At 42.9% G+C, this 26,165-nt stretch overlaps 2 protein-coding genes across 4 annotated transcripts; one reads left to right on the top strand and one right to left on the bottom strand.

The window, feature by feature from the left end:
• Positions 1–1,482: 1,482 nt before the first annotated feature.
• On the top strand, positions 1,483–9,784 carry LOC120660301 (mediator of RNA polymerase II transcription subunit 25-like). The gene is made up of 15 exons (XM_039938770.1): positions 1,483–1,744; positions 2,500–2,530; positions 2,635–2,698; positions 2,787–2,917; positions 3,770–3,979; positions 4,088–4,153; positions 4,561–4,771; positions 5,900–5,967; positions 6,050–6,838; positions 7,134–7,187; positions 7,994–8,022; positions 8,360–8,428; positions 8,515–8,599; positions 8,729–8,815; positions 8,891–9,784. The coding sequence occupies exons 1-15, from the start codon at positions 1,644–1,646 to the stop codon at positions 9,566–9,568; spliced, it is 2,673 nt and encodes an 890-aa protein (XP_039794704.1). The 5' UTR covers positions 1,483–1,643; the 3' UTR covers positions 9,569–9,784.
• Positions 9,785–10,052: 268 nt separating this feature from the next.
• On the bottom strand, positions 10,053–22,940 carry LOC120660302 (polycomb group protein EMF2B-like). 3 transcript variants are annotated; one of them, XM_039938772.1, is made up of 23 exons: positions 22,672–22,940; positions 22,545–22,582; positions 20,854–20,872; positions 20,443–20,611; positions 20,266–20,321; positions 19,190–19,304; positions 18,937–19,093; positions 18,794–18,862; positions 18,397–18,533; positions 16,565–16,624; positions 16,133–16,257; positions 14,904–14,968; positions 14,307–14,359; positions 13,976–14,029; positions 13,834–13,893; positions 13,386–13,432; positions 13,176–13,312; positions 12,665–12,788; positions 12,498–12,546; positions 11,896–11,979; positions 11,696–11,775; positions 10,516–10,605; positions 10,053–10,419 (listed from the first exon to the last, which is right to left on the bottom strand). In XM_039938772.1, exons 3-23 carry the CDS (start codon positions 20,856–20,858, stop codon positions 10,314–10,316), a joined length of 1,842 nt encoding a protein of 613 aa, XP_039794706.1. In that variant the 5' UTR covers positions 20,859–20,872; positions 22,545–22,582; positions 22,672–22,940; the 3' UTR covers positions 10,053–10,313. The 3 variants fall into 3 exon arrangements, with proteins under 3 accessions (XP_039794706.1, XP_039794705.1, XP_039794707.1); XM_039938771.1 differs by lacking the exons at positions 20,854–20,872; positions 22,545–22,582; XM_039938773.1 differs by lacking the exons at positions 20,854–20,872; positions 22,545–22,582; positions 22,672–22,940 and having other exon boundaries at positions 19,190–19,306; positions 20,267–20,321; positions 20,443–20,527.
• Positions 22,941–26,165: the final 3,225 nt, after the last annotated feature.

Below are 26,165 nucleotides of genomic sequence, written 5' to 3'. Positions count from 1 at the left end.
CCGGGGCTTGCCTTCGGGTTGCTGCACAGAACTGGGGTCAGACGGGCCTTGGGCCGGATACTCACACCTCTCCTCCCGGGCTTGCGTCGGCTGCTCCTGCGGTGCCGCAATCACCTCAAATACGGCGCCCTCAGCTGCGGATGCTACACGTATGCATATGAAGTAAATGAGTGCTGCCCCAAAGATGTAACTATTTTACTTCAACTGGAATACCCTGCGGACTGTCCGCGCCCAAGTGGCGGACCGTCCGCCGTACCATTCTACCGACCCACCAGAGACAACAACATCTCTGGAACAATTTCTAATCCTACCTGCGGACTGTCCGGCCCCCCTTGGCGGACCGTCCGCAGTTCACGTATTCAATCCACCAGAGATGACAACGTCTCTGGACAAAATCCTAGACTCTACTGCGGACTGTCCGCGCCCAAGTGGCGGACGGTCCGCAGTTCAATCCTGCGCACCCCCACCAGAGACATCGTCTCTGGACAAACTTCAAGTTTCAACTGCAGACCGTCCGCTCCCCTATAGCGGACTGTCCGCTGTCAATTATGCTAACCCACCAGAGACAACATCGTCTCTGGACGAAACCTAATCTGACCTGCGGACTGTCCGCACCTCCCAGGCGGACCGTCCACGATACCTAACTTCTGACCCGCGCCACGGCGGCAGCAAGTGCGGCGGCGACGGCGGCGGCCGTTCACCGGCGCCGGCGACACACCACGGAAGGAGAAAAAGACCGGGGAGCACATGGAACTCACCACGAATCCATTCCCGCGGTCGGTTCGAGCGGAGGACGACCGGAGAAGCGGATCGACGTGGAGTAAAGCTTCAAGCACCTCCAATGGCAACCGGCGGTGGCTGGGGATGATTCCGGCCGTAAGAAGCCGATCTAGTGGTTTGGGAAGGTGGAGGAGGTGCCGAGGAAGGTTCCCGCGCAAGGAATCGAGGTTTGGTGGCCGGAGGAGGGAGATCGACGGAAGGGGGCGACGACGGCGCGAGCGCTCGTGCTCCGCTCGGCTCTGGATGAAGTGAGGAGGAAGAGAGGAATGACTGGTGGGTCCCACGACCATCCAGATAAATATCTGGGCGTTGCCTGGCGGACTGTCCGCCGGTCCCGAGCGGACTGTTCGCGAGGCAGGTGTTACATCCACCTGCCTGCCGTGCGCTCCGTGCTGCTACTCGCCGCCGCTTCTGCTGCGCTGCTGCTGCTAGCCGCGCGCCGCCGCCGCTTGCTGCTGCTGCTGCATGCCTGCGCCGACGCGGCCCGAGCGCGCCGGAGCTGGAGAAGATGAAGGAAGATGTTGAGTCAATATTTTTAAAATATTGATTCAATATTTTTGAAATACTGGTTCAACATTTCTCAATTATTGAACCAATATTTTCAAAATATTGGTTCAATATTTTTGAAATATTAGTTCTATATTTTTCAATTAAATGAGTTTTATTTGGTTTTATAAATAACTTGCTTAACTACTACCACAAGATGTATAGGAGTCCCGTCGTCGTCCCCTGCCAAAGCGGTGGGGGATCCCAAGTGGAGGAGGAAGAAAAAAAAACAGAGAGAGGAGCTGATTTGGGGAAGCCAAAGCCGGGGGTTGGATTAGCGAGAGTACTCGGAGTGGGTTCGCGGCTGAGGGCGGCGGATGGCGGCGGAACGGCAGCTGGTGGTTGCCGTCGAGGGGACGGCGGCGCTGGGGCCCTACTGGTCCGCCATTCTGGGGGACTACGTCGAGAAGATCGTGCGGTACGCCCGCGCGCCCCTGGCCCCTCTCCTCTTCTCTTCTGTTCCCGGCACCGCTGCTTCCTGTCCGCTCTCGCGTCATCAGGTTCTAGTGCGCGCGAGAGAAGGGGGAAATTGGGATGTGGGAGGTGGGAGGTGCTTCCGGGGAAATTTCTTCTTGATTCTACGCTAGGGTTTAGGGGGGAGGACCAGGCGCGTGGAATGTTCGCCGTCTCGATCGCTGGATCGTTTGGGGAGGAGGTTGACTGTTGTCATGTCGTGGAGGCTTGTGAGGGCGATTTAAGCTTTCGCGGCGGGGGACTGGATTGTTTGATGATTCGGCTTTTTGAGCGGAAGGAGTGAAGGACCTCTTTGGTTTTATTCGATGATGAAGCGTCTAGTTCCTAATTAGCGATCTGGCATGCCAAGCGGCAATTAGGAGCAAGGTGCAAGGGTAGCAAGTCATTTTTGAAACTGTGCTTATGGAGGTAGTAAGTAGGATGTTTTTTTTTTACTTACCTCATTTTCGCAGAGGCCTTCTCGTCGATCTCATTCGTCTCTATATAATGGCCACCTCAATTTTCTGACTTAACACAGTAGACATGGATCTCCGCCTAATTGTTTTAAAATAATAATCTCATTCTTATACTAGGAATCTTGGTTCATGGTTTGAATCCCAGGTCCAATTCCACGAACATAATGCATCTTCCACACAATTGCATTATGCAACCTTGCCTTTTTAGTATGTCTGATTCGTGATACATTTCAAATTTGTGCAGGAGCTTTTGTGCTAATGAAGTGCCAGGGCAGGTAATTCTGTCCTGATGAAAGATTGTTTATTATCTGAGTTATAAACCTGTGCATGCTGTTCAACGAATTGTGTCAATGTGTAAACTTGTTTTTCATTTGTGCAGAAGCTTGCAGGGGCACCACCTGAGCTTGCATTAGTTGTTTTTCATACCCATGGACCTTACAGTGGTATGGCTTTATGTCGTCCATGTACATGACCATATCATTTAGTGTGCATTCTATCAACTAGGCACTTTATGGACATTTCGCAATGTAGCTTTTGGTGTGCAGCGAAGTGGATGGACAAAAGATATCGATGCTTTCCTATCATGGTTATCTGGAATACCATTCAGTGGTGGAGGATTTAGCGAAGCTTCTACGTGTGAAGGTCTTGCTGAAGCACTGACGGTATTGACATGTTGACATTGTTGGAATTTTCTTCGCAAATCCTGAGTTCCTTATGGCCAAAAGTTAGCATTTAGGAGCTTAGTTTCACCTCTCAAGATCTCAGTATTTTTGATCTTATGATATGAGTTATGTTCTTATGAGAACATGATGTCTGGACTCTGGAGTAGTACAACATGCTCTGTTTTGCCATTTTGCCCACGATTTCATTGCTTTGCTTAATATGTTTTACAGTTCCACTTGATGGAAAACATCTATTTCTAGCTCTCCTTGCAGATTAAAGATGATGTACATATTTTCCTTATATTTCTGTTTAATTATTCATCACAGTTTGGAAATAATTCTGCCCATACATGATAATTATTTTCACTATAGGCCACAATATTCTTTTGCTAAGCTGTTTGCACAAACTATGATTTAACCTAGAAAGCCTGAACATAGTCTTCACATCCCTTTGAATCCTTTCCAGTTTAATAAAAAATTTGCCTGGATCAAGAGCTCAGCCTCTCTGTCTTAATCAATAGAGTATGAGCTCAGTTATATCACTTATTACTGATAATCTATGTACATAAAAAATCCAGACACAAGAATGGAGTGAAATAAGTATGATCAGAAATGTTTCCATGCTAATCAGCTGCATTGTTTTTGGAGCATCAGTCCTTTTTGTGCGTGGTGGTAAAATTTACATGCTGAAAATGAGCCGAAATCCTTTAGCGACACATCATTGGTCTTTCTTTTCTTGGAATAATAAAATAGTGGTTATTTCATTTCTAGTTATTGTGCCTGATGTAAGCTGTTATCCACAATTTTTATTGTTATTGTCACCATGATGGTCATTTTCTTATGTACAACTAGATACTTCATGGCAGTCCCAATACAACCCAGAGTCATCAAAACCATGAAGCACAAAAGCATTGCATACTTGTCGCTGCAAGTAATCCATATCCTTTGCCTACACCTGTCTACTGTACTCCTACTCAAAGTACTGATCATAAAGAGAACACTGAGTCATCAAAAGAGTCTTCCATGGCTGATGCTGAGGCCGTTGCAAAATCATTTGCTCAGGTGCTACATAAGTTTTGCCATAAGCTTGTTATTGTTGTTTATTTCCTTTATCCCAATGGAATATCAATAGCATTTTGTTGATTCTAGTTAATTTTTTTTGAATGGTAGTGCTCTGTCTCATTGTCAGTGATATCTCCGAAACAGCTTCCAACACTGAAGGCAATATACACTGCGGTAATTTTGACATACTTTCAGTCTGAGTTACTTCTCACTTTGGTTTCATGGGCATTGAACAAGCAGTAACTTTGGTTTTTTATAACATTTTTACTCTATAGCCACATTTCAAGCACGAATCCTTGTAGCCCCTTGATAATGTGTTTGGTGAAAATTATTTTCTCAAAAACCAAAAATGACATCAATTGACAATTCAGACTTAAGCATTTGTGATATCTATATTAGGGTGGAGGAGGTATTAATTCATTAGTATACTAGCTACAATTGTAAGTGCTGACCTTGGACCGTCTCCTATTTTCCCTGCTGTGCATTGACTATCTTTTTAACTAATGTAATACAATTTGACCTTATAAGGCCGGCAGTTATGATGAACATACACATAATACTGATTCCATATTCTGCTGCAGGGCAAGATAAATCCTCGAGCTGCTGACCCATCAGTTGATCATGCAAAAAACCCACACTTCCTTGTTTTGCTATCTGAGAATTTTATGGAGGCGCGGACTGCTCTAAGTCATCCTTTACATGGGAACTTGGCCCCAAATCAAACTGTAACGAAGATGGACACCACACCTGCAGTTACTATGGCAGGACCAACTTCAAATGGCAACCCCTCAGGTTGAAAAAAATGTTAATGCTAGGCTTAGTTTCTCTATAAAATCTGTTCTTGGTTCTGCCCTTTGTAGAAAGAAATGTTGTTGATGTGATGTCTGTGTGGGAGGGATGTCGGGAAATCTTTGTAAAAGAAACACCTAGTTTAATGATAATTGGTTTAGCAAATGCTAGGTTCAAATTGACTAAGGAAAAAGGACATAAGTGAATTTGTTCAGGACATGTCCTTTTGGCAGGTATGCGTAACATACGTCAGAAAACGTAATCACATTTGGTATGACTGACTGTTTCATAGCAGGCAAGGTTCTGAATGTGCCATTACATGATCCAATATTGCATAAAGTGTACCTTTGTTGGGCGAAAGCATTGTGCTTGTGATGCTTTATACTAGCGACAGCACAGATGATATAAGAATTACATGTGCTTCTGATGTGTGATTGCTTGTACACTGAAATATTCTACCTCCATTTTCAAGTTCAAATGCTTTTTTGACTTCATTGCAAAAGTGAATGTACTAAACATAGCTGGTTGTATCTCTGGATACCAAAATGTTTGCCAGTGTGGACGGATGTCTGCTCATATACCATTTGAAATAGGACAGATGGCCAAAGAACCCTGAAGACGTTTAACTGCCAAGATGGTCCATTGCTAATTGTTTTTGTTATTTTAGAGTCGGAAATGCTGGCAAGTCATAAGTTGTTGTTTTCAGAAGCTTGCCATAGTTAACAGTGTGATTGATATATTGTGGGGCTTACACACGTTTTCGTAAATGTATTCTAATGTATTCGTACAGATACGTAAGTGTATACTCCCTTGCATAGGATTCTTGTTAAGTGGTTGCATCATTTGTTCCATGGAGTAAATTTTTGGTTGTCTTAGTTGCTATGTACCACAGAACACCTGTTAGTCATCTTTGTCAGTTTCTTCAATTCAGAGGTCCATTTGTAATCTTCATTAAATAACTTCAATTCAGAGGTCCATTTGTAATCTTCATTAAATAATACAGTTATGATTATCTTATTTAAATTATACAGTTATAATAAGTTGACCCACCTAATATTGCAATTTATTTTGCCTTTCTATCCATGTTTACCTGTCTTGCCATGGTGACTGATTTCCTTTGAATATTTCCAGTGAATGGACCAATGATGGGCCGGCGACCAGTTGGTGTTGGAGGTGTTTCTACTGCAACTGTTAAATTGGTAAAACTACAAACAACAAGCTATTCTTGGAAACGCTATGTTTTTTCATTCTAATAATACCTTTACAATTCTTAATTATTAGGAACCAGCAACCATACCACCGATGGTTTCTGCACCTGCTTTCTCGCATGTAACACCTATTTCAAATGTGGCTTCACAAGGAATATCAGCACTGCAAACCTCATCACCATCTCTTATTTCCCAAGAAGCAAATATTGCAAATGATAATGTGCAGGAACACAAACCTATAATACACCCTGTTCAACAGCCAGTTCGGCCTGGTGGTCATGGTAGCCTCCTCAACAATCTGTCACAGGTTCGTCTGATGAACTCAACTTCTTTAGGAGGAGGTGCTACCTCGATGGGACTGCCTAACATAGGGGCAACACCAATACAAGTCCACATGTCAAACATGATATCGAGTGGCATGACATCAACACCCTCTGTCATCTCCACTATGTCTGGACCTGGACAACCTATTAGTACTCAACAAATGGTACAGAGCACAGCTCTTGGTTCGTTTGGCTCAAGCACTTCTACTGTATCAGGCAATTCAAATATTGCTGTATCTGCCTCTTTGCCTAGCATCCAAAGCAGCATGAGCATGGGCCAATCAGTGCAACCTGTGGCACAAGGAGGCTTGATGGCTGGTTCACAATTAGGACAAGGTGGAATTGCTGCAAACCAAAATGTGAGTGGCCTTGGGCCTACAGCTATCTCTTCAGCGCCAGCAATGATGCCAACACCTGGGATGGCCCAGTCGACAGGAGTCAATTCCCTAGGTGTCACAAACAATTCTGCCATGAATATGCCTATTGGGCAGCATCTCAATGCCCAACAACCGCCACCAAAGTATGTTAAAATTTGGGAGGTAAAGATTTCATCTTTTCTTTAGGGTTTACATATACAGAGGCAGTTTCCCTAATCCCTAGTAAAATAGAAATGGGCTGCTAGATGTCTTGAATTCGATACTAATTGGTCGGTGCAGAGCACTTAACTACAGGAGCCTTCTTAGGCCCAGCTGGCCGTGTTACTGTAGAGTACCAAATTTGTCCTCTTCTTGTTTACCGGAAGGACACATCAAATTGGTGTTGTGCAAATTATCTCGTATACGGCCCTAGAGGTTTTCGAATTCCAACAACTGATGCTTACTATCTATATTTCAGGGAACTTTGTCCGGTCAAAGGCAAGGACAGCCTGTATTTATCTGTAAACTCGAAGTAATTCTCTTACTCCCATCTTCAAATAGTCTTTTCAGATATATAGTCACCTTGGAACTGTTTTGATCATACATTAATAGTATACATTCAAAATGTAGCAAATATGTAATATTATGAATAGCAATACCATTTTCAAAAGTTAATTTGAAATATTAAAAAAAATATGTTGATGGTCAAGACTAAAATGTGTTGACTACATGCATCCCAAAACAACAAATAGGAGCGAGTATGCATTATTGAACTCCTAAACATTATGCAGTACTTTGTAAAATCAATAAAAGCATGCAGTAGCTTCATTGGTTCTGCAGTATTACTAGCTGTAGCTGAACGAATGGTTCATGAGTTGTTCCCAAAAAAAAAGGTTCATGAGTTATGGTGACACTTTGTTGCTCTTTTTAGGTCTGTATGAAATTTTAAGGAAATATCTTTTCCTTTGAAGAGCTTGTTCAATTAAATCTTGTGTCCTCCTTGACGCATTTTCTTGCTAAGACCATAATGAAAATAAACTAGCTTGGAATAAGCTCCTAAATCTATAGTCATAATTGTTTAAACAATTTTTGAGTAATGAAATTAAGCTGTTTTGAAGTTGAAAAATCAAACCCCGCAAGAAATGTATTGCATCAATTGCTGCCGATGCTCATTATCAGCCATTTTCTGTGTTTAACTTCAAAACTGGAATTTAATGCTTGTTCTGTGCTATGCTTTTTTTATTCTGTGCTGCTGTGCTATTTATAATATGAACGCTCTATTCGTGCAGCTCTGTTTTTTTATTTCATTGATATTTCTAACCTTAGCATGTCTGACAGGGTTATAGGAGCGGAACAGCGTCTGAAACGTAAGTGTTTAAAATATTGCAATAAATCATTTCACCTTTTGATCTCTATTTTATTAGCTTATTTTTTTGACTGCTATGATTGAGACCAGTGATTCTTGTCATTAGTTTATGTTATTGTTGTTGTGATCTTAAGAAAGTCGATTGTTTTCAGTTTTGAGTATGTATGCTGCCGATGCTTATGTAATACGCTATGTCATCCACAATGTGCATGATGCATTCTACATTCTACAGCTAACTAAGAGCAATCTTTTTTTTTTTACTGATGGAAACCATTTCTGCTACGTCTGAATTGTGCTTCTAGACCTAGGAAACTGAAAGCCTTACTTTCTATATGCAGACTTGCAGCGGATTGGCCAGAGACTATGCAGATTGTTCGTCTTATAGCTCAGGAGCATATGAACAACAAGTTTGTCTCTAAACCTACAATTTTTCATGCCAACCTGTTGCATACTGGCATAATCATGTTTTCATATATTGCTGATCCTTCTGCAGACAATATATTGGCAAGGCAGACTTTCTAGTATTCCGGACTTTAAATCAGCATGGGTTTCTTGGACAACTACAAGAGAAGAAGCTGGTCAGTGCATGGTTCTAATAGTCTAGAACCTTTGTTATTTGGCTGCGGTTCATCTACAGTCATCTTGTAAACTTCAGCTTTTTTTGAGTCATTTTGTACAGTTCTAATGCCCAGTTGGTCCTGTTTCAGTGTGCTGTGATACAGTTACCTTCGCAAACTCTACTGCTGTCAATGTCTGACAAAGTGGGGCGCCTTATTGGCATGCTCTTCCCTGGGGTAATCTTGATTGTAGCTAAATGAATATATACATAATTATCTGTGTTTGCTGAAATATTGCCCCTTTTTTCCCAGGACATGGTGGTGTTCAAGCCACAGGTCTCAACTCAGCAGCCACAAATGCAGCAGCAGCAGCAACTTCAACAGCAACAACAGATACAACAGCAGCAATTGCAACAGCAACAACACATGCATATGAAGCCGCAAGGCCTCCCGCTTCAGCAGCAGCAAATGCCGCTTCAGCAGCAGCCGGCGCAGATGCAACCAATGCAACAGCAGCAGGCGCAGATGCAACCGATGCAACAGCAGCAGGCACAGATGCAACCGATGCACCAGCAGCAGGCACAGATGCAACCGATGCAACACCAGCAGCAGCCGCAGATGCAACACCAGCAGCAGCCGCAGATGCAAGCCATGCAACACCAGCAGCCACAGCAGATGCAACAGATGCAACACCAGCAGCAGCAGATGCAACCAATGCAACACCACCAGCAGCAGCAGCAGATACCACTCCAGCAACAACAGCAGCAAATGCAACATCAGCAACAACAGATGCAGCAAATCCAACAGCAGCAGCATCAGCAACAACAGATGCAGCAAATGCAGCCCCAGCAGCAGCAGCAGCCCCAGATGGTGGGCACGGGAATGGGACAGCAGTACATGCAGGGGCACAATCGGGCGGTGCAGATGATGCAAGGAAAGATAGCGCCACAGGGGCCGGGCAGCATGCCCGGGGGAGGCTTCCTACCTTGAAACACATCTTGTCAGAACATCTGGTGAATGAGAATTTTCCATTGATTCCGAGGGTTGAGAGATACGTCCTGTTTTCACCTTTAATTGACAGCTTTAGAGAATACTCGTAGTTACTTGTGTAGTGTTCTGGCTTGGTGGATAAGAGAATAAACAACATTATTGACTTATTGTAATGGGCTGACCTGAATGGTAGTGTAGTTAAAACTTACCTCTTCAGCGTCATATTAACTTTCACAAACTTGCGCATCGATTTCACTAACTAATAATTTAGGATAGAGAGAGTAAAAAAACCAGTCCTCGCAAAACCTCCATCTCATTGCAATCTTGAGAGCAAATAGACCTTGCCACCAGTACGTATGAAAATACAGGCAGAGTTTAAGCTAATGCTGTGCGGATTCCTAATGATGAATTTCTGTTGCTAGGCCTCGCTATTTTGCCAAGAAAAGAAAAGAGAAGAGAAGCACCAAATGGGCTGTTCAGCAGCTAGATGAAACCATGCAACTTGTATTACTCTTGCCAACTTTGTAAAATATATACGGGTCCACCTATGTCACATAACTCTGAATAGGAACATCACTGAATATCCATCAAATTCAAGTAATAAAAGTTGTTTGCCCCTGCTTATGTCACTTTTCAGCAACAATTAAAAATACAACTGATAGCAATCATGAATGAAACAATGATCCCCTTGTCTTCCTCCATGAAGAAAGCTTTACCAACAGGAGTTCCCTCTGAAGCATCGAAATTACTTCTTGTCTTGGAAATCTTGGAGGATTGTGTTGCACGTGTTCATGGTGCGAGCGTCTAAAAGGCTGTGGTTCCAGAGTTTAATCATGAAGAAACGCCAGCCCCTGTTGGTAAAGCGAGAAAATTTTAAATCAGATAAATAACCAACCTAAGGGTGCAGAAGGCATTGGCTAAGATATTAAAAAAAAACAGCCACTTACCATAGTAGAGCAGGGTTCTGTACAAGTTGCTGTCCATGGAACTGGGAGAACGCCTCACAGGCCCAAGGTATATGACCATCAGCTAGCACCCTGCAATTTCGATTTTCAGAAAGAATTAGTACAAATGTAATCAGTTTTAAGGATGATGCAAGACAAGTCTATGTCTACAGCACTGTGTAAACTCTCAAACATATTTCCAAATATTTCCAAATATCTTTGATTTCTCAAACATATTTCCAAATATCCTTGATTTTTAGTGCTCAAAAAGTTACAAGAAAATTGGAATGCAGAGACAACAAACACTTTTGAACTTGAGGGATTGAAAACTTTTTTCTCCAATAAAATCATGAGCTATTCTCCAAATCCTAGTTGCCACACAAATGGTAACTTCTGCCTTCAAGTATATTACCATACCACCAATAAAATGCCTACCACTAGAGATATCATTTAATCTGCAAGCTGTCACACTTTCTGTTCAATCTTAGGTGGGAACACCAGGTTTCGCAGGGTAAGAATAGGGTTTAGGATAACTAGTTCCACTCTTTGACCCTTTCAAGAAATAGATTTTCATCACACCCCATTAGATTATCTGCTATAAGGATATCACTGGTGGTTGCGAAGATTATGCATAATCAAAAGTGATGCTTAGGTGATAATGACCGGTGGAGGTATAAATGTGGGCATGACCACTACAGGGGCTGCTGAAATATTGAATCTGCAAAGGTTAGGTGGTGACTGGGTCTGGAGTTGTTAATCAAGGGGATGGAAATGGTGGCTCCTTTTTTTTTTTGGCTTGGACTGGCATTCAGATGAAAAAAGGACAACTATGGAGATTCTTTTGCAGCATTTCTAATTTCTAACTACATAATGTTGACCAATGCTTTTCAAAGTTTTCTGATTTAACAAAATCAACAGGGAGCACATACAACAAAACAGTTGGAAGGCCCTACACATAAAGAAATGAAATGTATTTCTTTTGGCAACATTTCAGGGAAAGAAATCTTTGGCAACTGCTGCTCCATACGAAAATGGCCAAACTTGAACATAGAAGAAAATTTTCAGTGTGTACGTTCACCAAGCTGCTTATCACCATGATCAACAATAATAGTAACAAAAGAACCAGATCACTCTTGCCTACCATGATAGTCAGAATTACAGAAATATTGTGGATAGGCCTGACCTTTGTTTTCGAACAAATGAATTCCACATATGCATAATAAGCTTCTCATCTTTTGTAACATCAACAAAATCATCAAGCATCTGCATGTAGTCAGCAAAATTCAGTAGCAGTAATTAAACAGCTAAGCAGAAATTACTCTAGCTTAAATGGATGTAAGGATGCATATATTCTATGTTTCAGCAATAGGATTGTCAGCTTACTCTTCTATCCTCAAAGTCGGCAATATCATCGTCAACTTCATCTTCACTATCACGATCGGAGAACACTTGTTCCAATGCCATTGGCTACAATGAATATAACGATACAATCAGGCAGGGCTTCACAGTTCACAGGAAGGCATAATAGAAAAAGCTCATACTAAAAATCTAATAAAAATAAATTTTAGTAGGAACAGTGCAAAGAATCTGCTGCTGTGTGTGTTTCTTATTCTTTTTCTTGTGGGCAATAAAGCTGTGGTAGTTGAGGTCATATGTTGAACACCAGATTGTTTGGGTGATCACTACCTTCCATTTTGGTCTGGAAACCTCCCTGACTATTGATTTGAACTCCAGAGGATTTAGCAGTGGAGGGAGTCCAGAAAATTAATGTATATGTAAGCTTTTTAGTATCCTATGTATGCACAGGAATTGCATGAGGGTTGTGAAGGAATAAGGTACCACATACATAAAAATACATTGTAATTTTGCTAGCTAAATGAAGTTAAGTAGGTAAAAATAGTGTAATTCAATCAACTGAACTGAACACACAAAAAGTCCTGATTCTGCTACAAATGTGTGCAAACATGCATAAAAGTTAGATTAACCTGTGCCCTGTGCGAATGGAAGAACTGACGTTTCTGCAGGAGTTGCCGACTGCCCGATAATATAAATACAAACAAACAACAAATTAAACACATTCCAATAGTAGTATCTTGAGAAACAACATTATGATGAATAGCATGGTATGAAGAGCGTAAACAGGAAAGACTACTTTCTAGGGTCAGCTCGCTCAGATAGCTTTCTTGTCTTCCCAAACTGCAGTACCGTTGGTGGCGAAAGATTTCTACCATGCAAAGATTGAGCAGGATCAATTGAAGCATTTGCTACAGAAGTCCCTGGAAAATTTACCATCTGGGTCAGGATAAGTAGGCAATAAAGGGACAACTTAGAAAAATGCCAGAGCATGCAACAATGCAGGTTTTCTTAGCATGCAGATAGATGATATCTGCAATCAGAAACAGCCAGTATATATAGTTGCTAATGAGCACTCCAATCTTAAAGTTTAAACACAATGTGATATTGTGCAACATAGAAATATTGAATTGAATCTTAAAGGGACAGCATAAATGGTTATGACTTTGCATCTTTTTCATCACAGTAGACATGCTCAACCAATACAATAGGAGAGCGAACACACACAGGTGCTGTTTATGCAATAGTCTTTTTTGTACAATAATAAAAATATATGCAAAAGTCAAAGAGACCATTTAATGATAACATACCATTTTCCCCTTGCACATAGTCTTCCTCAGATCCTGCCTGTGCATCTTCAGGTGACCCTGATTCCATAATATGTGAATGTACATGCCTGATTTTCTCACTTGCGGTCTTCGATCGTCTATGCTTCTTAAACCTTGAGCTGATGGGACATAATTAGGCTAGCCAAACAAATAAAGTGGTAAAGTTAAGAAAACAATGGAGAATAAGCATACCAGTAAGAAAATGTTTGATGCCTTGGATCAACTCCCTCTGCAAGAAACTGCAAATTGGGATCAATACTAGTTAATATAGAATATATAGTTGAAAAAGCATGCTTCAAGTTAAACCAATTCACCATCAATTCTAAGCATGTAAAACCTTATCCACAGAAGTTGTCGCGGCATACTGCATGTTTTAATGAATTTTGTGGAAGATGTTTGATTTCCAGTGTAGCAAAAGCTCTTGCCTTGGCTTATGCACTCAAGAAAGTAAGAAAATCACAAAGCAAGGAGTTGTGCTGGACTGAAGGACATGCTTAAGTCCCTCAGGTGCCCAATAAAATTAGGAGACCTCATGTTTTTTCCCCAAATACAACACCAGATCATCAACTGCATGTCCATTTATGCTAACACAATTATTGAGACTGGAAAGCAGCTCAAACTTTATCTGTCATCAACTTACCTCAGTTCTCCATGAATCGGCTTTCAGACTAACATTAACAACCTGGTATTCTTCAGATATCTGTAACATGAAAATATTAATACTTTTCAAACAATGAGGATTGAAAAACATTCTGCAATAGAGATTCCAGAGGTTTACCAACCCAAAACTCGTAGCGGAAGAGGTCATGTGATGAGTTTAAATGACATCCCAGACCCTAGTACCACCAAAGTAATTATATAAGTTATGAATTAAGAAAAAAAAACTATGTTAATGTATAGGGATAAAGAAATCAAAATACAATGCACATGCCATGAAAATAGGATAAATGGATTATGAAGTGTGAAGTTAAGAAAGAATATGAATATGTATTTTCATCATAAACATAGCAGGCAACTAGGCAAGAATGTGCATAATCCCTATGGACATTGCATTGCAGCAGGCAATGATGTATGCAAAAAACACAACAAACAAATATACGATTTCAATTTTACCTTGAAGCTTCCACATCGTACATAACAAAATGGACAAGAAAAATCTTCAGTGACTGGTAAGAAAGATCAATGAATCATATAAGGAGTGGTTAAAAATAAGAGTAATAAGCAACACGCAAAAGGAAATTATCTCAACCAACAAATACCATTTCGCATCCTAACTGAAAAACAATAGGTGACTCAGTGACTATAAGGTACCTACTTCTGAATCTTGACCATGATCAACATTCAACAGAAAGTTAAAAATGTCAATTAGAGATCTGAGTTGTACTCCCCAAAATTTTAAACTAATGTGCTGTCTTCTGCATTAATACACCAATGCTAAAGTAAACAGCTCTTTCTGTAGGTTTTAGCATGTAGCCACAATATAAGTGATTTGACGAAACAATAAAGAACCACCATAAACCAGAAGACCAGAAGTTGATATCTTTTGTTGTAACATGTAGATGATAACACAGAAAAATGCGTTATCGATATTTAATGCTTCAGTTTCAGAAAAGATATACATTGTAACATTATCTAGAAACAACAGCCACCAATTGAGGCACAAGTAGGTGACAATTATACACTGGCAGTGTGTCAAGGAGGGGGGGGGACCTTCAGTCTCATGCATCGTATTATAGTAGTACTTGTAATTAAAAATTACATTGCCAGCTCTTAACCTGTAGAAAATAAACTTTGTTGATGTTAACATTGGTTACATAAAAATAGCAATGGATCTAAGGTAAAAGGTTAAAGATGAACAAATTCTAAGGTAACTTCACTATGAGAGGTTACAAAACCATTGCAACATAACAACAAACCTACTTAGTCACGGATACCAAATGCAGGACAGCTATTATGAAGCTTGTAACACCCGCTGAGTTCAGATAGCCCATGAGTGCAAAGGCACACAAGCCTAGTACCACCTTACCAGTTGAGCAAGGTTGGACCCAACGTCCCAACTTACCACTAGATTCCAAACAATCAACCCCAGGTTAACCCTTTTCACACGAAGCATGGACGAACTATTGCACAATTGGGTTGGTGGGAGTGTGTGCTCAACGTGTGAGTGGATCTGAGCCATTTGGACTTGGGAGCATTAGCTGACCCTTGGGATTAAAGGGGTCAGGAACACAGACATATGGTGCATTGCATGTGTGGGCACGGTGTGGTCACACGGCATGGCATTTGTGCTGGCACTGGACACACAAGCATTTGCTAAGAAGGAATACTCCTCGTAATTGCCCAAGTGCGGTAAGTTGAAACATTGAGAACGTCGGGTTAAATCACTAAAATATTTGCTCAAATTTATAACTCCCAGCTCGAAATTCGCGATTTTCAACTCAATGATACTAGGAGAAGTTTGCTCACAGTTCACTCATGGGTCCATTGGATAGCGAATGCCTTGATTGAGCAATAATCATATTCGAGCGATTAAGCACAGGTATTACTAAGCTAAGTCATAAAATCATATAAAGAACGGTAAACATTAAACAATAAAACAAGCCAGAGTTTTAAAGTCTATATCAGGTCATATGTAAGGAATAGCACTTCATGTTACCATACAATCAAACAGTTGGGTCAAAATCGCAACTGATTAGGTTATCAAACACCAGCCCTGGTTGGCAATTTGTATGATGATGAAAAATAGAACAATAAAGGAAAAAGAGAAATAGTTTTTAGAGGAAAAGGAGTAGTTAAATTTTATAAAATGGGTAGCCTTCATGATGAGTGATAGCTGTTCGCTTAGCAGCGCCCTCTTCCGCATTCTTGAAATGCGGATTTTGTTCCGAACATCAAGTTTATGATTTTCTATCCAAACTACCGGATTGTGTATCGGTTACCTTATGATATCTGATAATGACGAGGGTGGAAGATCATTATATGTGTAACTATTATAAGGAGACAAAGACATGTCTCTTGCACCAGCCTCTTGTGCAGACATGCATAGTTGTAACTGATATGAACCCTGTAACAATAAAGCTTAAGAGTCTCAGCAATCAAAGTCCTCTAAAGCAACAAAAAGTTTGGGTCCTTTGAGTTGAAAGTTATGGTATTTTCCAGTAATTCTACTGGAAAAGGGATATAGTACTTTCAGAAGCAGTGGATGTCTAAAGGTAAGATTGTGATGTATTAAAGTGGCTGGCACAAGTAAAGCATGTTTTGAATGTAAATATTTCATCCAATGGACTGGCAGTTACAAGCGAGGCATTTGCCTGCTGGCCACACTAATCTTGGACTTTGAACATGAAAGGAGCAAAATGAGAAGACCTTACCGTAGCATCAACCTTATGAGAGCAAAATGTCAAGCAACTGTCTTGCTCCAGAAATTTTGCCTGCATGCATACAAGTAGGTCAATATACAGGTGATAAATTTCTACAAGTGCAAAGTGGACGGCAGAATCTGAGAAATATGGCAATCGAAGTCGAAGGAGAAATTACAGAACAATTAGGGTGGGCATTTGGTTTCTTCAGTTTCTTCAGGTCGGTTTTTCAGGTTTTCATTATTTCGGTTTCTGGAGAATAAGAACCGAAGTTGTGCCTAAAAACTGAGGAACCAACTGTTCGGGTACCCGAATTGTCGGTTCGTTTTCTCAGTTTGAACCAACAAGACCGAGCTCAGCCCACCCCCAAAAAAGCATCTCGTGTAATTTCCAAATCCTCACGCGACCGCCCCAATCTGAGCAACGTGGTGCTCACCTATAGATGGCAGTTGCAAATGGGAGAGGGACAGATGGTATGGGAGGGAGGGCATCAAGTGAAGGTTGTGGAGCTGGATAGCGACAGGACTGAGGGCCATGGCCGCCACTGGCTCTCTGCAGCTTGTGCTTCTCCATCCATGGATCTGTGCCAGTGCACCACGCGACCAGCAGACCAGGACAGGGTGATGGGATTGGGGCTGCTGCTGATGCTGCGGATCAGCAGGAAGGCATGGAGACATGGCCAGTGGCGATGGCCATGCCAACTTTTTTTTTTCCTCGAACGCACAGGAGAGCTGCGCATCAATATATTAAGAAGAAAAAAAGGGGGGAAGAGCCCCCAAAACGAAAAGTTACAGGTTTAGAGCAAGGTTAATAATTTAGCCTGTTGCTGGCTGTAAGGATCCTTGCAGCCTAACACTCAGCCCACTCGTATAGTGGTTAGTCATCATTAATATATGGCTCACTTGTCTCTCTCACAAGTTTTCTTGGTTCTTGTGTCGAAGCCGGCTGTAAGCTTACAGCCCGCTTCTCCTCTCTCTCCTCTCCTCTCTCCTCCATCTCAGCATTCAGCCTGCTTACAACCTGTTATAATACTTGCTCTTAGAGGGTCTATAACACACCCTTGAAAACTCTAAAAAGCTTACTTCCCTGAAAGTTGTAAAAAATAAGACTAGAGACACGGGACCGAGTTAACGGCCCATGCGGACTGGAGAGAGGGTTAAGGATGAGAGAGAAAACTGAGAGATGCAAATGGGAGATAGAATGGACGAATGGACAAGGTTTTGCTTCACGGACATGCCTTAGCCTCCGGAGTCACGTGATAATATTTTTTGTTCGGTATGTTCGGTTCCTCGAGGGATAAGACCGAACGCACCGAATAAGCATCGGTCTTCTAGCACATGCACCCGAACAGAGAACCAAAGACCAAAATTCGGGTATTTGGGGTTCGGTTTCGGGTATTTCAGGTTCGGGTTTTGGTCTCGGGTGCCCACCCCTAAGCACAACTGCACACTGACTGTAACTTTTCCTGTAATGAGGATTAGTAGATTTCGATAGCCTATCAAATTGAGTTATAAGTCGTCATGCATACTCTCAGATCTGGTAATTTACCACCAAAATTCTTGGAACAGTATGCCCTAGTATACCACAGCAATTCTTATATAAAACTATCTCCGCCACTTTTCTAAGCAAAGAGAAATTTCAGTGTTAATCCACGCTATATTTAAACTACAACTGAAGTTTACTCAAATGCAAAAGCACAAACATTACCTTGGAACATAACAGTAAAGGTGGCATATAACTACAACCTAACCAGGAAACTAAAATGCAATGACCACAATAGCACATGCTTTAAGAATGCCAAATCTTAAATATTAAGTAACCTGGGGGAAATCAACTTGACATACCTCTAAGAAGCTTGGTCGCATTGTAACTTTAGAAGCCAACTCCACAATTGTTCCCAAACTTAAAGTCACACAACTCTCCAAAGATGAAGCAAGTAAATTAGTTGGTATTTTACCCCAGGAACATTTCCCTTCAAGCTCTGTTAGAAATACACGACATGGATGATCATTAGTCCATTCAATAGGAAATACAAATCTCACTTAGGTTTTTCAGTTTAATATCAGTGTATGCCTAACAAATTGACTAGATAGATACGAATGTTTTAAACTTCTGAAAGTAGTCTATGACAATAGGGATCCTCTTGTCATAAATAAAGATAAATCGAACTACTCACAACAAATGTGCCATGTTGGAAAAGCAATCACATAATGTCTGCCCAAAATGTCAGCATAAACTTACTTTGGAGAGAAGAGATCTCTACATGTTTCTCAGAGCAGTAATCTTCACCAGTACTTTGTCCGACTTGCCCTTTTGGAATAAATCAATTTAATGATAGCACAGAGGTGTAAAGGACAGCTAATAATATAGGTTGAGCACTGTACCACAGCTAATAAGGATAATGTCAAGGTTGCAAGAAGGAGAGGTTGACAGATTCTTCACATCAGGAATGATGAATGTGGCTTCAGAGTTGTCTTTATTTCCAAATTCACTAAAAGAAGTAAGCAAACAAACTCGGCTGAACCGATAAATTGGAGAATGCTGCAAAATTGGATCATAGATAAGAATTGAGACCATTTTGCAGACAAACATAAAAGTTCATCACTCGTTTTCACAAACTGAAAAGGCAAGACTTACCCCTTCAAGCGAAACATTACTGGTAGGTCTAGCTAACATAACATAAAGAGGAAAGATATTCTGTGATTGCAACTCGGTATTTGTCCTTCCTGAGAGTGATATGGTTATCTGAATCCTGCATTAGTTCGGACATACAGTCAAATAAAGTAAAGTATTTGCAACAAAAAAAGTTTCTAGACTCAACTATGCACATGATTTATCACAAAAGTTCCACCTGACATAGACTTATGTAATTTTTTGTGTCTTGTTTGGTCAACCTACTATTCTGGTTTCTATTATACTTTACACGAAGAAAAGCTTCAGACATATACTGCTAGACCCTAACTAAAAGTTGAAAGCATTTTGTAAAAAAGAGAAGACCTAAAAGTTGAAAATTGGTCAGAAACATAAGAAAGCATGTATATGTTTGAATTACTGCCCAAAGCCTGATTGACAGCGACCAGTTTTATTCTTGACAAGAAAAACTGCATAACTCAGGGCAATTTGCCTGGGCAATAAAAATAGCAGACCCTATCATACTATGTCAAGCCTGCTGGATGCGTTCCTATGAAGAATATTTTCTAACAACACAATGAAGAGCATCTTAATTCTTGACTGTCCTCCGCTCGAGTAGAGCTAAAGTTTGAACTGCATGGCTTTTAGGAGAGTGACTCAAGGGGTCACAAGACAGACTATAGAACGGAGCAGCCACTAAAAGGGTGTACCCGGTGTCATAGGCTTCCCACACTGTGAGGGGTCTGGGGAAGGGTATCTTTAGCGCCAAGCCTTTCCCGCACAAATGTGCAGAGGCCAGGGCTCGAACACGGAGCAATCACTAGTGCATAAAAAAAGTGGTGATACGACCTTTAGAAGAAACAGACACAAGGATTTTACTCATAACAAGAAAGAAACAGCAAAAGAAATTAATCGCCCTAATACTCGAATTTATCTGTTTTTCATGCATCGCTGGGCCCGCCAGCTGAATCATGACACTAAATAGAGAGGATATACCAAATTATTTGTGAAGATGTTCAGCTGAAAATGAACAGTATATGCCTAGGGTGAAAACATTCAATATATTTATTCAAGGATCAAACCTTTTTTTTCTCCTCGCTAATATATTGTAAAGAAGGCATCTTTGCATAAAAGGGGGCTGCAAAATTCAGAGAACCATTATTGGTATATCAAATCAATGATAGATAATGGTTACTGAACAGTAAGCACGGTCACATGATGTTAAAAGAAGGGATCACAATCGCAGCATGGACTTTTACATTTTTAATGGCCCGCCGTTGAATAATATTGTAGAGTTCGACTGGCTTGCAATACTGCGCCAGATCTTTTTCAGCAGCAAGTTTCTCATCTGGAGACAATCCAGTTCTTGGCCGCTGACGGAAGATATGGCTCGCAGGCCCAGGACAAGCATATTCGCATCCAGTAGTCCTGCACAGAAGCACAACTTGCTAGAAGAACAGAACACATTCCATTTCACTTGAAGAACAAGAACCACGGCATAACCATAATTGCGTCAAGAAAGCAGCTGGAATATATATTTCTACTTTGAAAGTACTATTTATTAGGACGAGATAGTGTTTCAATAAGAAAGAATGCAGGGGGTGATTCCAGTAGCATGCAAAAACAAACTTGAAGGATTCCAGTCTTCCAGAACCAACAAAGCAAAGTACCACATATATTTCCAATCGAGGGGGTTTTACATTTTTACCATTATAATGAATGTCACTCATCAGATTATCACTTTTAGAATGACACCTACAACTATACCAGCGGAGAGAAGTTTGAGTTTCATTTTTACCACATTTGCTGATGTGGCACGCCACGCCAGCCGCACGCGCTGGCACCCCGGTCAGCAGGCTCAAGTGAAATGTCCTTCCTGCCCTTGATCTGCCCCTCTCTCCGACAGCTGGGTCCCGCAGCTCATCTCACTTCCATGTGGGCCCCGCACGACAGCTCTGTCCCCTACCTCCAGCACCAAAGACGCGCCAACAATGGCCATGGCGGCAGGCGCGGAGGCCGAGAGCGCCCCCGGCACCGGATCCAAGGGCGAGGGCGCAGGGCAGCACACGGGATGGCCTCTCCCTCCTCACGTCCTCCCTCCCTCCCTCCCCCGAGCTCGCAGCGCCCCTCCTCCCTCCCTCCCTCCCTCCGCTCGCGCCGGCCATGGCGAGCTGGGACGGGCGGCCGCGGCGGCGTGGCGAGCTGGGGCGGCCGCGAGCTCCTTGTCCTACCCGTTCTGCAGGGCCCCTCTTCGCCGGCCTCGCCCACCTCTGCTTGCGGCGGCGGCGTGGGACAAGCCCGGCGGCGGCGGCAGGGGACGAGCCCGACGGCGCGCGCGTCCTCCATCCTCCTCCCTCACCGGCGCCTCCCCACCCACGAGATGACACGCCGCCGCCCGCGCTCTCTCCTTCCCCTACAGCGGCGAATCGGCCTCCCCTGCGCACCTCCACCTCGTCGTGGCTCCTCCTCGCGTGCGTGGTGGCGTCCATGGCGCGCGCGCAGGCCGGTGCCTGCCCCTGCCTCCCGGAGCTGCCGTGGCGGAGACTCGGCGGGGAGGACGTGGAGAGGAGCGGAGCGGGACGTGGCGTGGCGGGGTGGGGCGGGGTGGAGCCGCCGCGGCGGAGACTCGGCGGGGAGGACGTGGAGAGGAGCGGAGCGGGACGCGGCGTGGCGGGGTGGGGCGGGGTGGAGCCGCCGCGGCGGAGACTCGGCGGGGAGGACGTGGAGAGGAGCGGAGCGGGACGCGGCGTGGCGGGGTGGGGCGGGGTGGAGCCGCCGCGGCGGAGGCTCGGCGGGGAGGACGTGCGGCGGCAGGGCTCGGCTCGGCTCCGGCCATGGCCACGGTGGTCCTCCTCTCCCTCCCGGCCACGGCCGTCCTCCACTCCCTCCCTGCCACGGCGGCGCGCGGCCGTCCTCCCTCCCTCACCAGCGTGTTGCCGGCCTGCGCGAGCTCCCTCCCTCCCCACGGCCAGGCAGAGGCGCTCACGGTGGTGGAGGCGGCGTGGGTGGGTCGCGGTGGCGGCGACGCCGCGGAGCAGGGCGAGGGGAGGACAGAGCAGTGGCTTTGGTGCTGGAGGTAGGGGACAGAGCTGTCGTGCGGGGGCCACATGGAAGTGAGATGAGCTGCGGGACCCAGCTGTCGGAGAGAGGGGCAGATCAAGGGCAGGAAGGACATTTCACTTGAGCCTGCTGACCGGGTGCCAGCACGTGCGGCTGGCGTGGCGTGCCACATCAGCAAATGTGGTAAAAATAAAACTCAAACTTCTCTCCGCTGGTATAGTTGTAGGTGTCATTTTAAGAGTGATAATCTGATGAGTACCATTCGTTATAATGGTAAAAATGTAAAAACCCCTCCAATCGACGGGAATTAACAAATCTCCATATAGTCTTTTTCATTGCCTGCCCACAAAGACCGAACCAAAGACGCACACAGTACATTACTCTTTCGGCGATGCACGCATAATTTCTCCAAGTCATTATCCACTTACTGAGGTAGAGGTTGAGGTAGAGGCAGGCCGGGCATCTTGCAGACCGGGACTCCCGACGAGCTCTTTCCGCGCGCAGGAACCCACCCCACGGACGGAACACGCAATCAGCAGCGCGAGCGGGAGCAGGAGTCGGCGGCGGAGCGCGGGAGTGTCCTGGGCGGGATCGATGACGGCGACGGAAAGCGGTGGCCACGGGATTGGGAGGGGCGGCGGCGGGCTGGAAAGGAATTGGGCGAAGTCGCAAAGAGGGGAAAGGACTGTTGTCTTCTTTTCTTCTTTTTCGACTGTGGGACCCATGTTGTAGTCTATAGGACGGTCTTTTAAACTTTTTTTTCTTCGAGTAAAACATGACAAATAAATACTGGAATGTCTGTAAAATGGCAAAGGTTCCACTTGACCAGGTAGCAAAAAAAAAGAATAATCTCAAAAAAAATTGGATCCACTTATGTAAACAACCCCACGGGCCATCCGTTAGGCATCCTCCGTCTCCCCAGCTAATTTTGCCTCCCCCAGCTAATTTTGCCTAATTAATTAACTGACTTCTTTTACTTATTAAAATACAAAATTTAAAATCGGACCTTAGCATTTTAAGGTCAAAAGTATAGTTTAAATTAAAGTAAAAAAATTGCTTTATGTATACTTAAATTGGATAAATAGGGGTAAAAGGAGCTTCCGATGTTTTATGCAGTAGCCCTGTAATAATATAGTAAATGAAAGTGGCTAATTTTTGAATAAAAAGCCATATAACTCAGTGGTAAGGTAATGCTTTGGTAAGACATAAGTCATCAGTTTGAATCCGAGAAAGTACTTTTCTACAAAATCTATTCATTTATTTTTGAAAATGTCTCCATTTTTAGTGAATTTTATAACTTAGTTTAATGCGAGATGCAGTCATTTTTTATCTGAACACTAAATGAAGCATAGAGTTTAAATTGTAAAAAAGAAATGAAATTGGATTGTTTTTCCCTTCAACTTTCGCCAGCCATTCCGTTCGTGCGATTCCTGCCGCTCCCACGCTCGCCTCCCGCGCTTCGCTTCGGTGCTGCCGGTCCGCCCTCGCGGAGCCTGTGCATGCCGGCGGCTGCCTGTCTGCCCCCATGGAGCCCCCGCGCACTGGCGGCCCTGGAGGCGGCAGCGGTGGCGGTGAGGCTGGAGGCGGCGACCTTGGAGGTAGCGACGGCCTGAGGCGGCGGAGGCGGGGCTGGAGGCAGTGGCGAATCTAGCCCGAAAATGTAGAGGGGGATCATGTCCACTCTCTTCTTCTTCCTCCTCTTCTTTTCTTCTTCCTCCCCTCTTCCTCTTCATTGTTGCCAGCGGCCCTGGAGGCAGCAGTGGCCCAAGGTGGCAGACCTGGAGGTGGTGCCGGGGTGGAATCGGCGGCGGCAAGAGGAAGCTGGTGCTCTCACCATGGATGGGAGCTGCAGGTGGGTCCCATGCAATAGTGACTGGGCGAGAGGATAGGAGAGAGGAGAGTTGGATATGAAGAGGGATATTTCACTAGTGTGTTGGTTTCCCCACCCCTTGGATAGCTAAAAAAAATTTGGCTGGTCTAATTTAGCTAATCTTTTGGAGATACTCTAAAAGCGAGCTTTTCTCAAATCTACTCTATAAATTATCATTTGGAGAGTTATTTGAGTAAAAGTTGTTTTCCATATCTTTGTATTCTTCAACAGTTTTTCTATATCTTGTGGCTAGTCTAGAGATCCATCCTTGCTCTGCATCTTTGGCTAGCATAAAATCCGAAATAAAGGATATCTATATTTGGATATTCAATTGAAGAAGCTGTTATAGGGTAATTTTTCACCAAAATTTTCATTCCTATAAATTAGAGAAAATATAAAGAGTCTCTTGGAGATACTCTAAGGTGCAAATGCAGGGTTGAAATCATGTAAATTGCAATTTCGATTTGTTTGCTTTCGGCTTATTTCGACCAATTCTTCGAAATAAACTGAAACTAGACAAGCCGAATAGTTGTGAGCCCACTGATCACAAATCATTGGTCCATTGTCGAATTATCGAATCATCACAAATCCAATACCTCGCAGATCCAAAGCTTCCAAATCATTGATCATTAGCCTGCACATCTAAAAGTTTATACACCAAACATTCAAAGCATAAATTTAAAACTTTGTTCCTGTAAATTTACAGCAAAATTCCAAAACCTATTTTCATATCTACATCCCGGCGTTCAAATCACCTATCCAAAACTTGGTAATTGAAACACATAGGAATCATATATTCAGGATATGTATATTGTTCTAAACCAATGTTTTAAATAATGAGCTATATAATTTAGAATCCTCAAACCACTATTAGCATAGCTATTGCACGGTGGCTATATGTCACGCGCGCTACAGATTCGCAAGCCATCGCCTGACGGTTGGCGGAATTATTGGTGGGCTGGTTGATTAATTTATTTGGTCTAATCACATATCTCGATGCGGCCTGTTTGATGTCTCCTAAGAGCAGGTTTAATAATGGGCGGTAAGCCGGCTGTGTCCGATGTGGAGAGAAACGAGGAGAGAGAGTCGCAGGCGCCTCACTACGCGCCCGCTCGACGCCGGCGCAGATGTCTCGCGTGGTTGCTATTGGCTGAAGAAATGGTGCTGCATTAAATTTTGGCGGGCCCATCATGCATGTGTGCTAGCTTACTGCGGCTCGCAGCCGAGTGTCGGCGAAACCAGTAAACCTGCTCTAACTAGCAATACAAGACATGTAACTGGACCAAATAAATTTATAGCAACCTATTACACATGCGCTAGGAATTAACTGCTCCCATGTCACATGCTAGTACTAGCATGAGTGCTGCATACATGCAACGCTAGTGCATTTTTTCTTTTTCTGTTTTCTTACTTTTTTTTCTTTCCTCTTTTTGTTTTCTTGCTTTTTTATTTTTATTTTTTCTTTCCTTTTCCGTCTCAACCTGAGTCTGCATGCATGCAAAGCTAGTGCATCTTTTTTTCTTTTTTATCTTGTTGTTCTCTTTTTAGCTCGTGAATAATTATAAAATAATTTTTTTCGACGTAGAAGTATTTATTCTTCATATAAAATTATTTATATCTGCATGTAACTATTTGTTCCCAATATCAAACTATTTGTTCGCTTTGTATATTAATTTTTTCGTAATGTTAACTCACTTGTTCGTGATATTTATTTTTCATTATTTATCCTATATAATCGAATGTTCCTGATGCGTAATATCTTGTTCGTGTATTATTATTATTTGTTCGTTACCTATAATTTTATTGATCGTCAAAATATTTATTTGTTCGTGTAGCTAAATTATTTGTTCCCAGGACCCGAAATCAATTATTTAGTATTAAAAAAATTATAATCCGTCTATGATTTATAGCTTTTTTATTTTTAAATTTGACTGCATGTGGGGTGACATCATCAATTTTGACTTTCTTGCATGTATGTAGATCTTTTCGGAGAAACAGTCCGCTGAGGTGGGCTTTTTTAAGTTGGGTCCGATAGCACAGGAAAATTAATCC

Source organism: Panicum virgatum, chromosome 2N (assembly GCF_016808335.1).
Source record: "Panicum virgatum strain AP13 chromosome 2N, P.virgatum_v5, whole genome shotgun sequence".
Classification (NCBI taxonomy): Eukaryota; Viridiplantae; Streptophyta; class Magnoliopsida; order Poales; family Poaceae; genus Panicum; species Panicum virgatum.
Note: the sequence above shows the minus strand (reverse complement) of the source record. Positions and strands in the feature narration are given on the sequence as shown.

Coding starts and splice junctions, on each gene's coding strand:
- LOC120660301 (XM_039938770.1), top strand. CDS start 1,644: ATGGCGGCGGAACGGCAGCTGGTGGTTGCCGTCGAGGGGACGGCGGCG. Junction 3,980..4,087: donor TTGCAAAATCATTTGCTCAG/GTGCTACATAAG, acceptor TTTGAATGGTAG/TGCTCTGTCTCATTGTCAGT. Junction 8,600..8,728: donor AACTACAAGAGAAGAAGCTG/GTCAGTGCATGG, acceptor GTCCTGTTTCAG/TGTGCTGTGATACAGTTACC.
- LOC120660302 (XM_039938771.1), bottom strand. CDS start 22,706: ATGCCCGGCCTGCCTCTACCTCAACCTCTACCTCA. Junction 20,322..20,442: donor AACGGCGGGCCATTAAAAAT/GTAAAAGTCCAT, acceptor TGAATTTTGCAG/CCCCCTTTTATGCAAAGATG. Junction 14,030..14,306: donor TACGATGTGGAAGCTTCAAG/GTAAAATTGAAA, acceptor TGGTGGTACTAG/GGTCTGGGATGTCATTTAAA.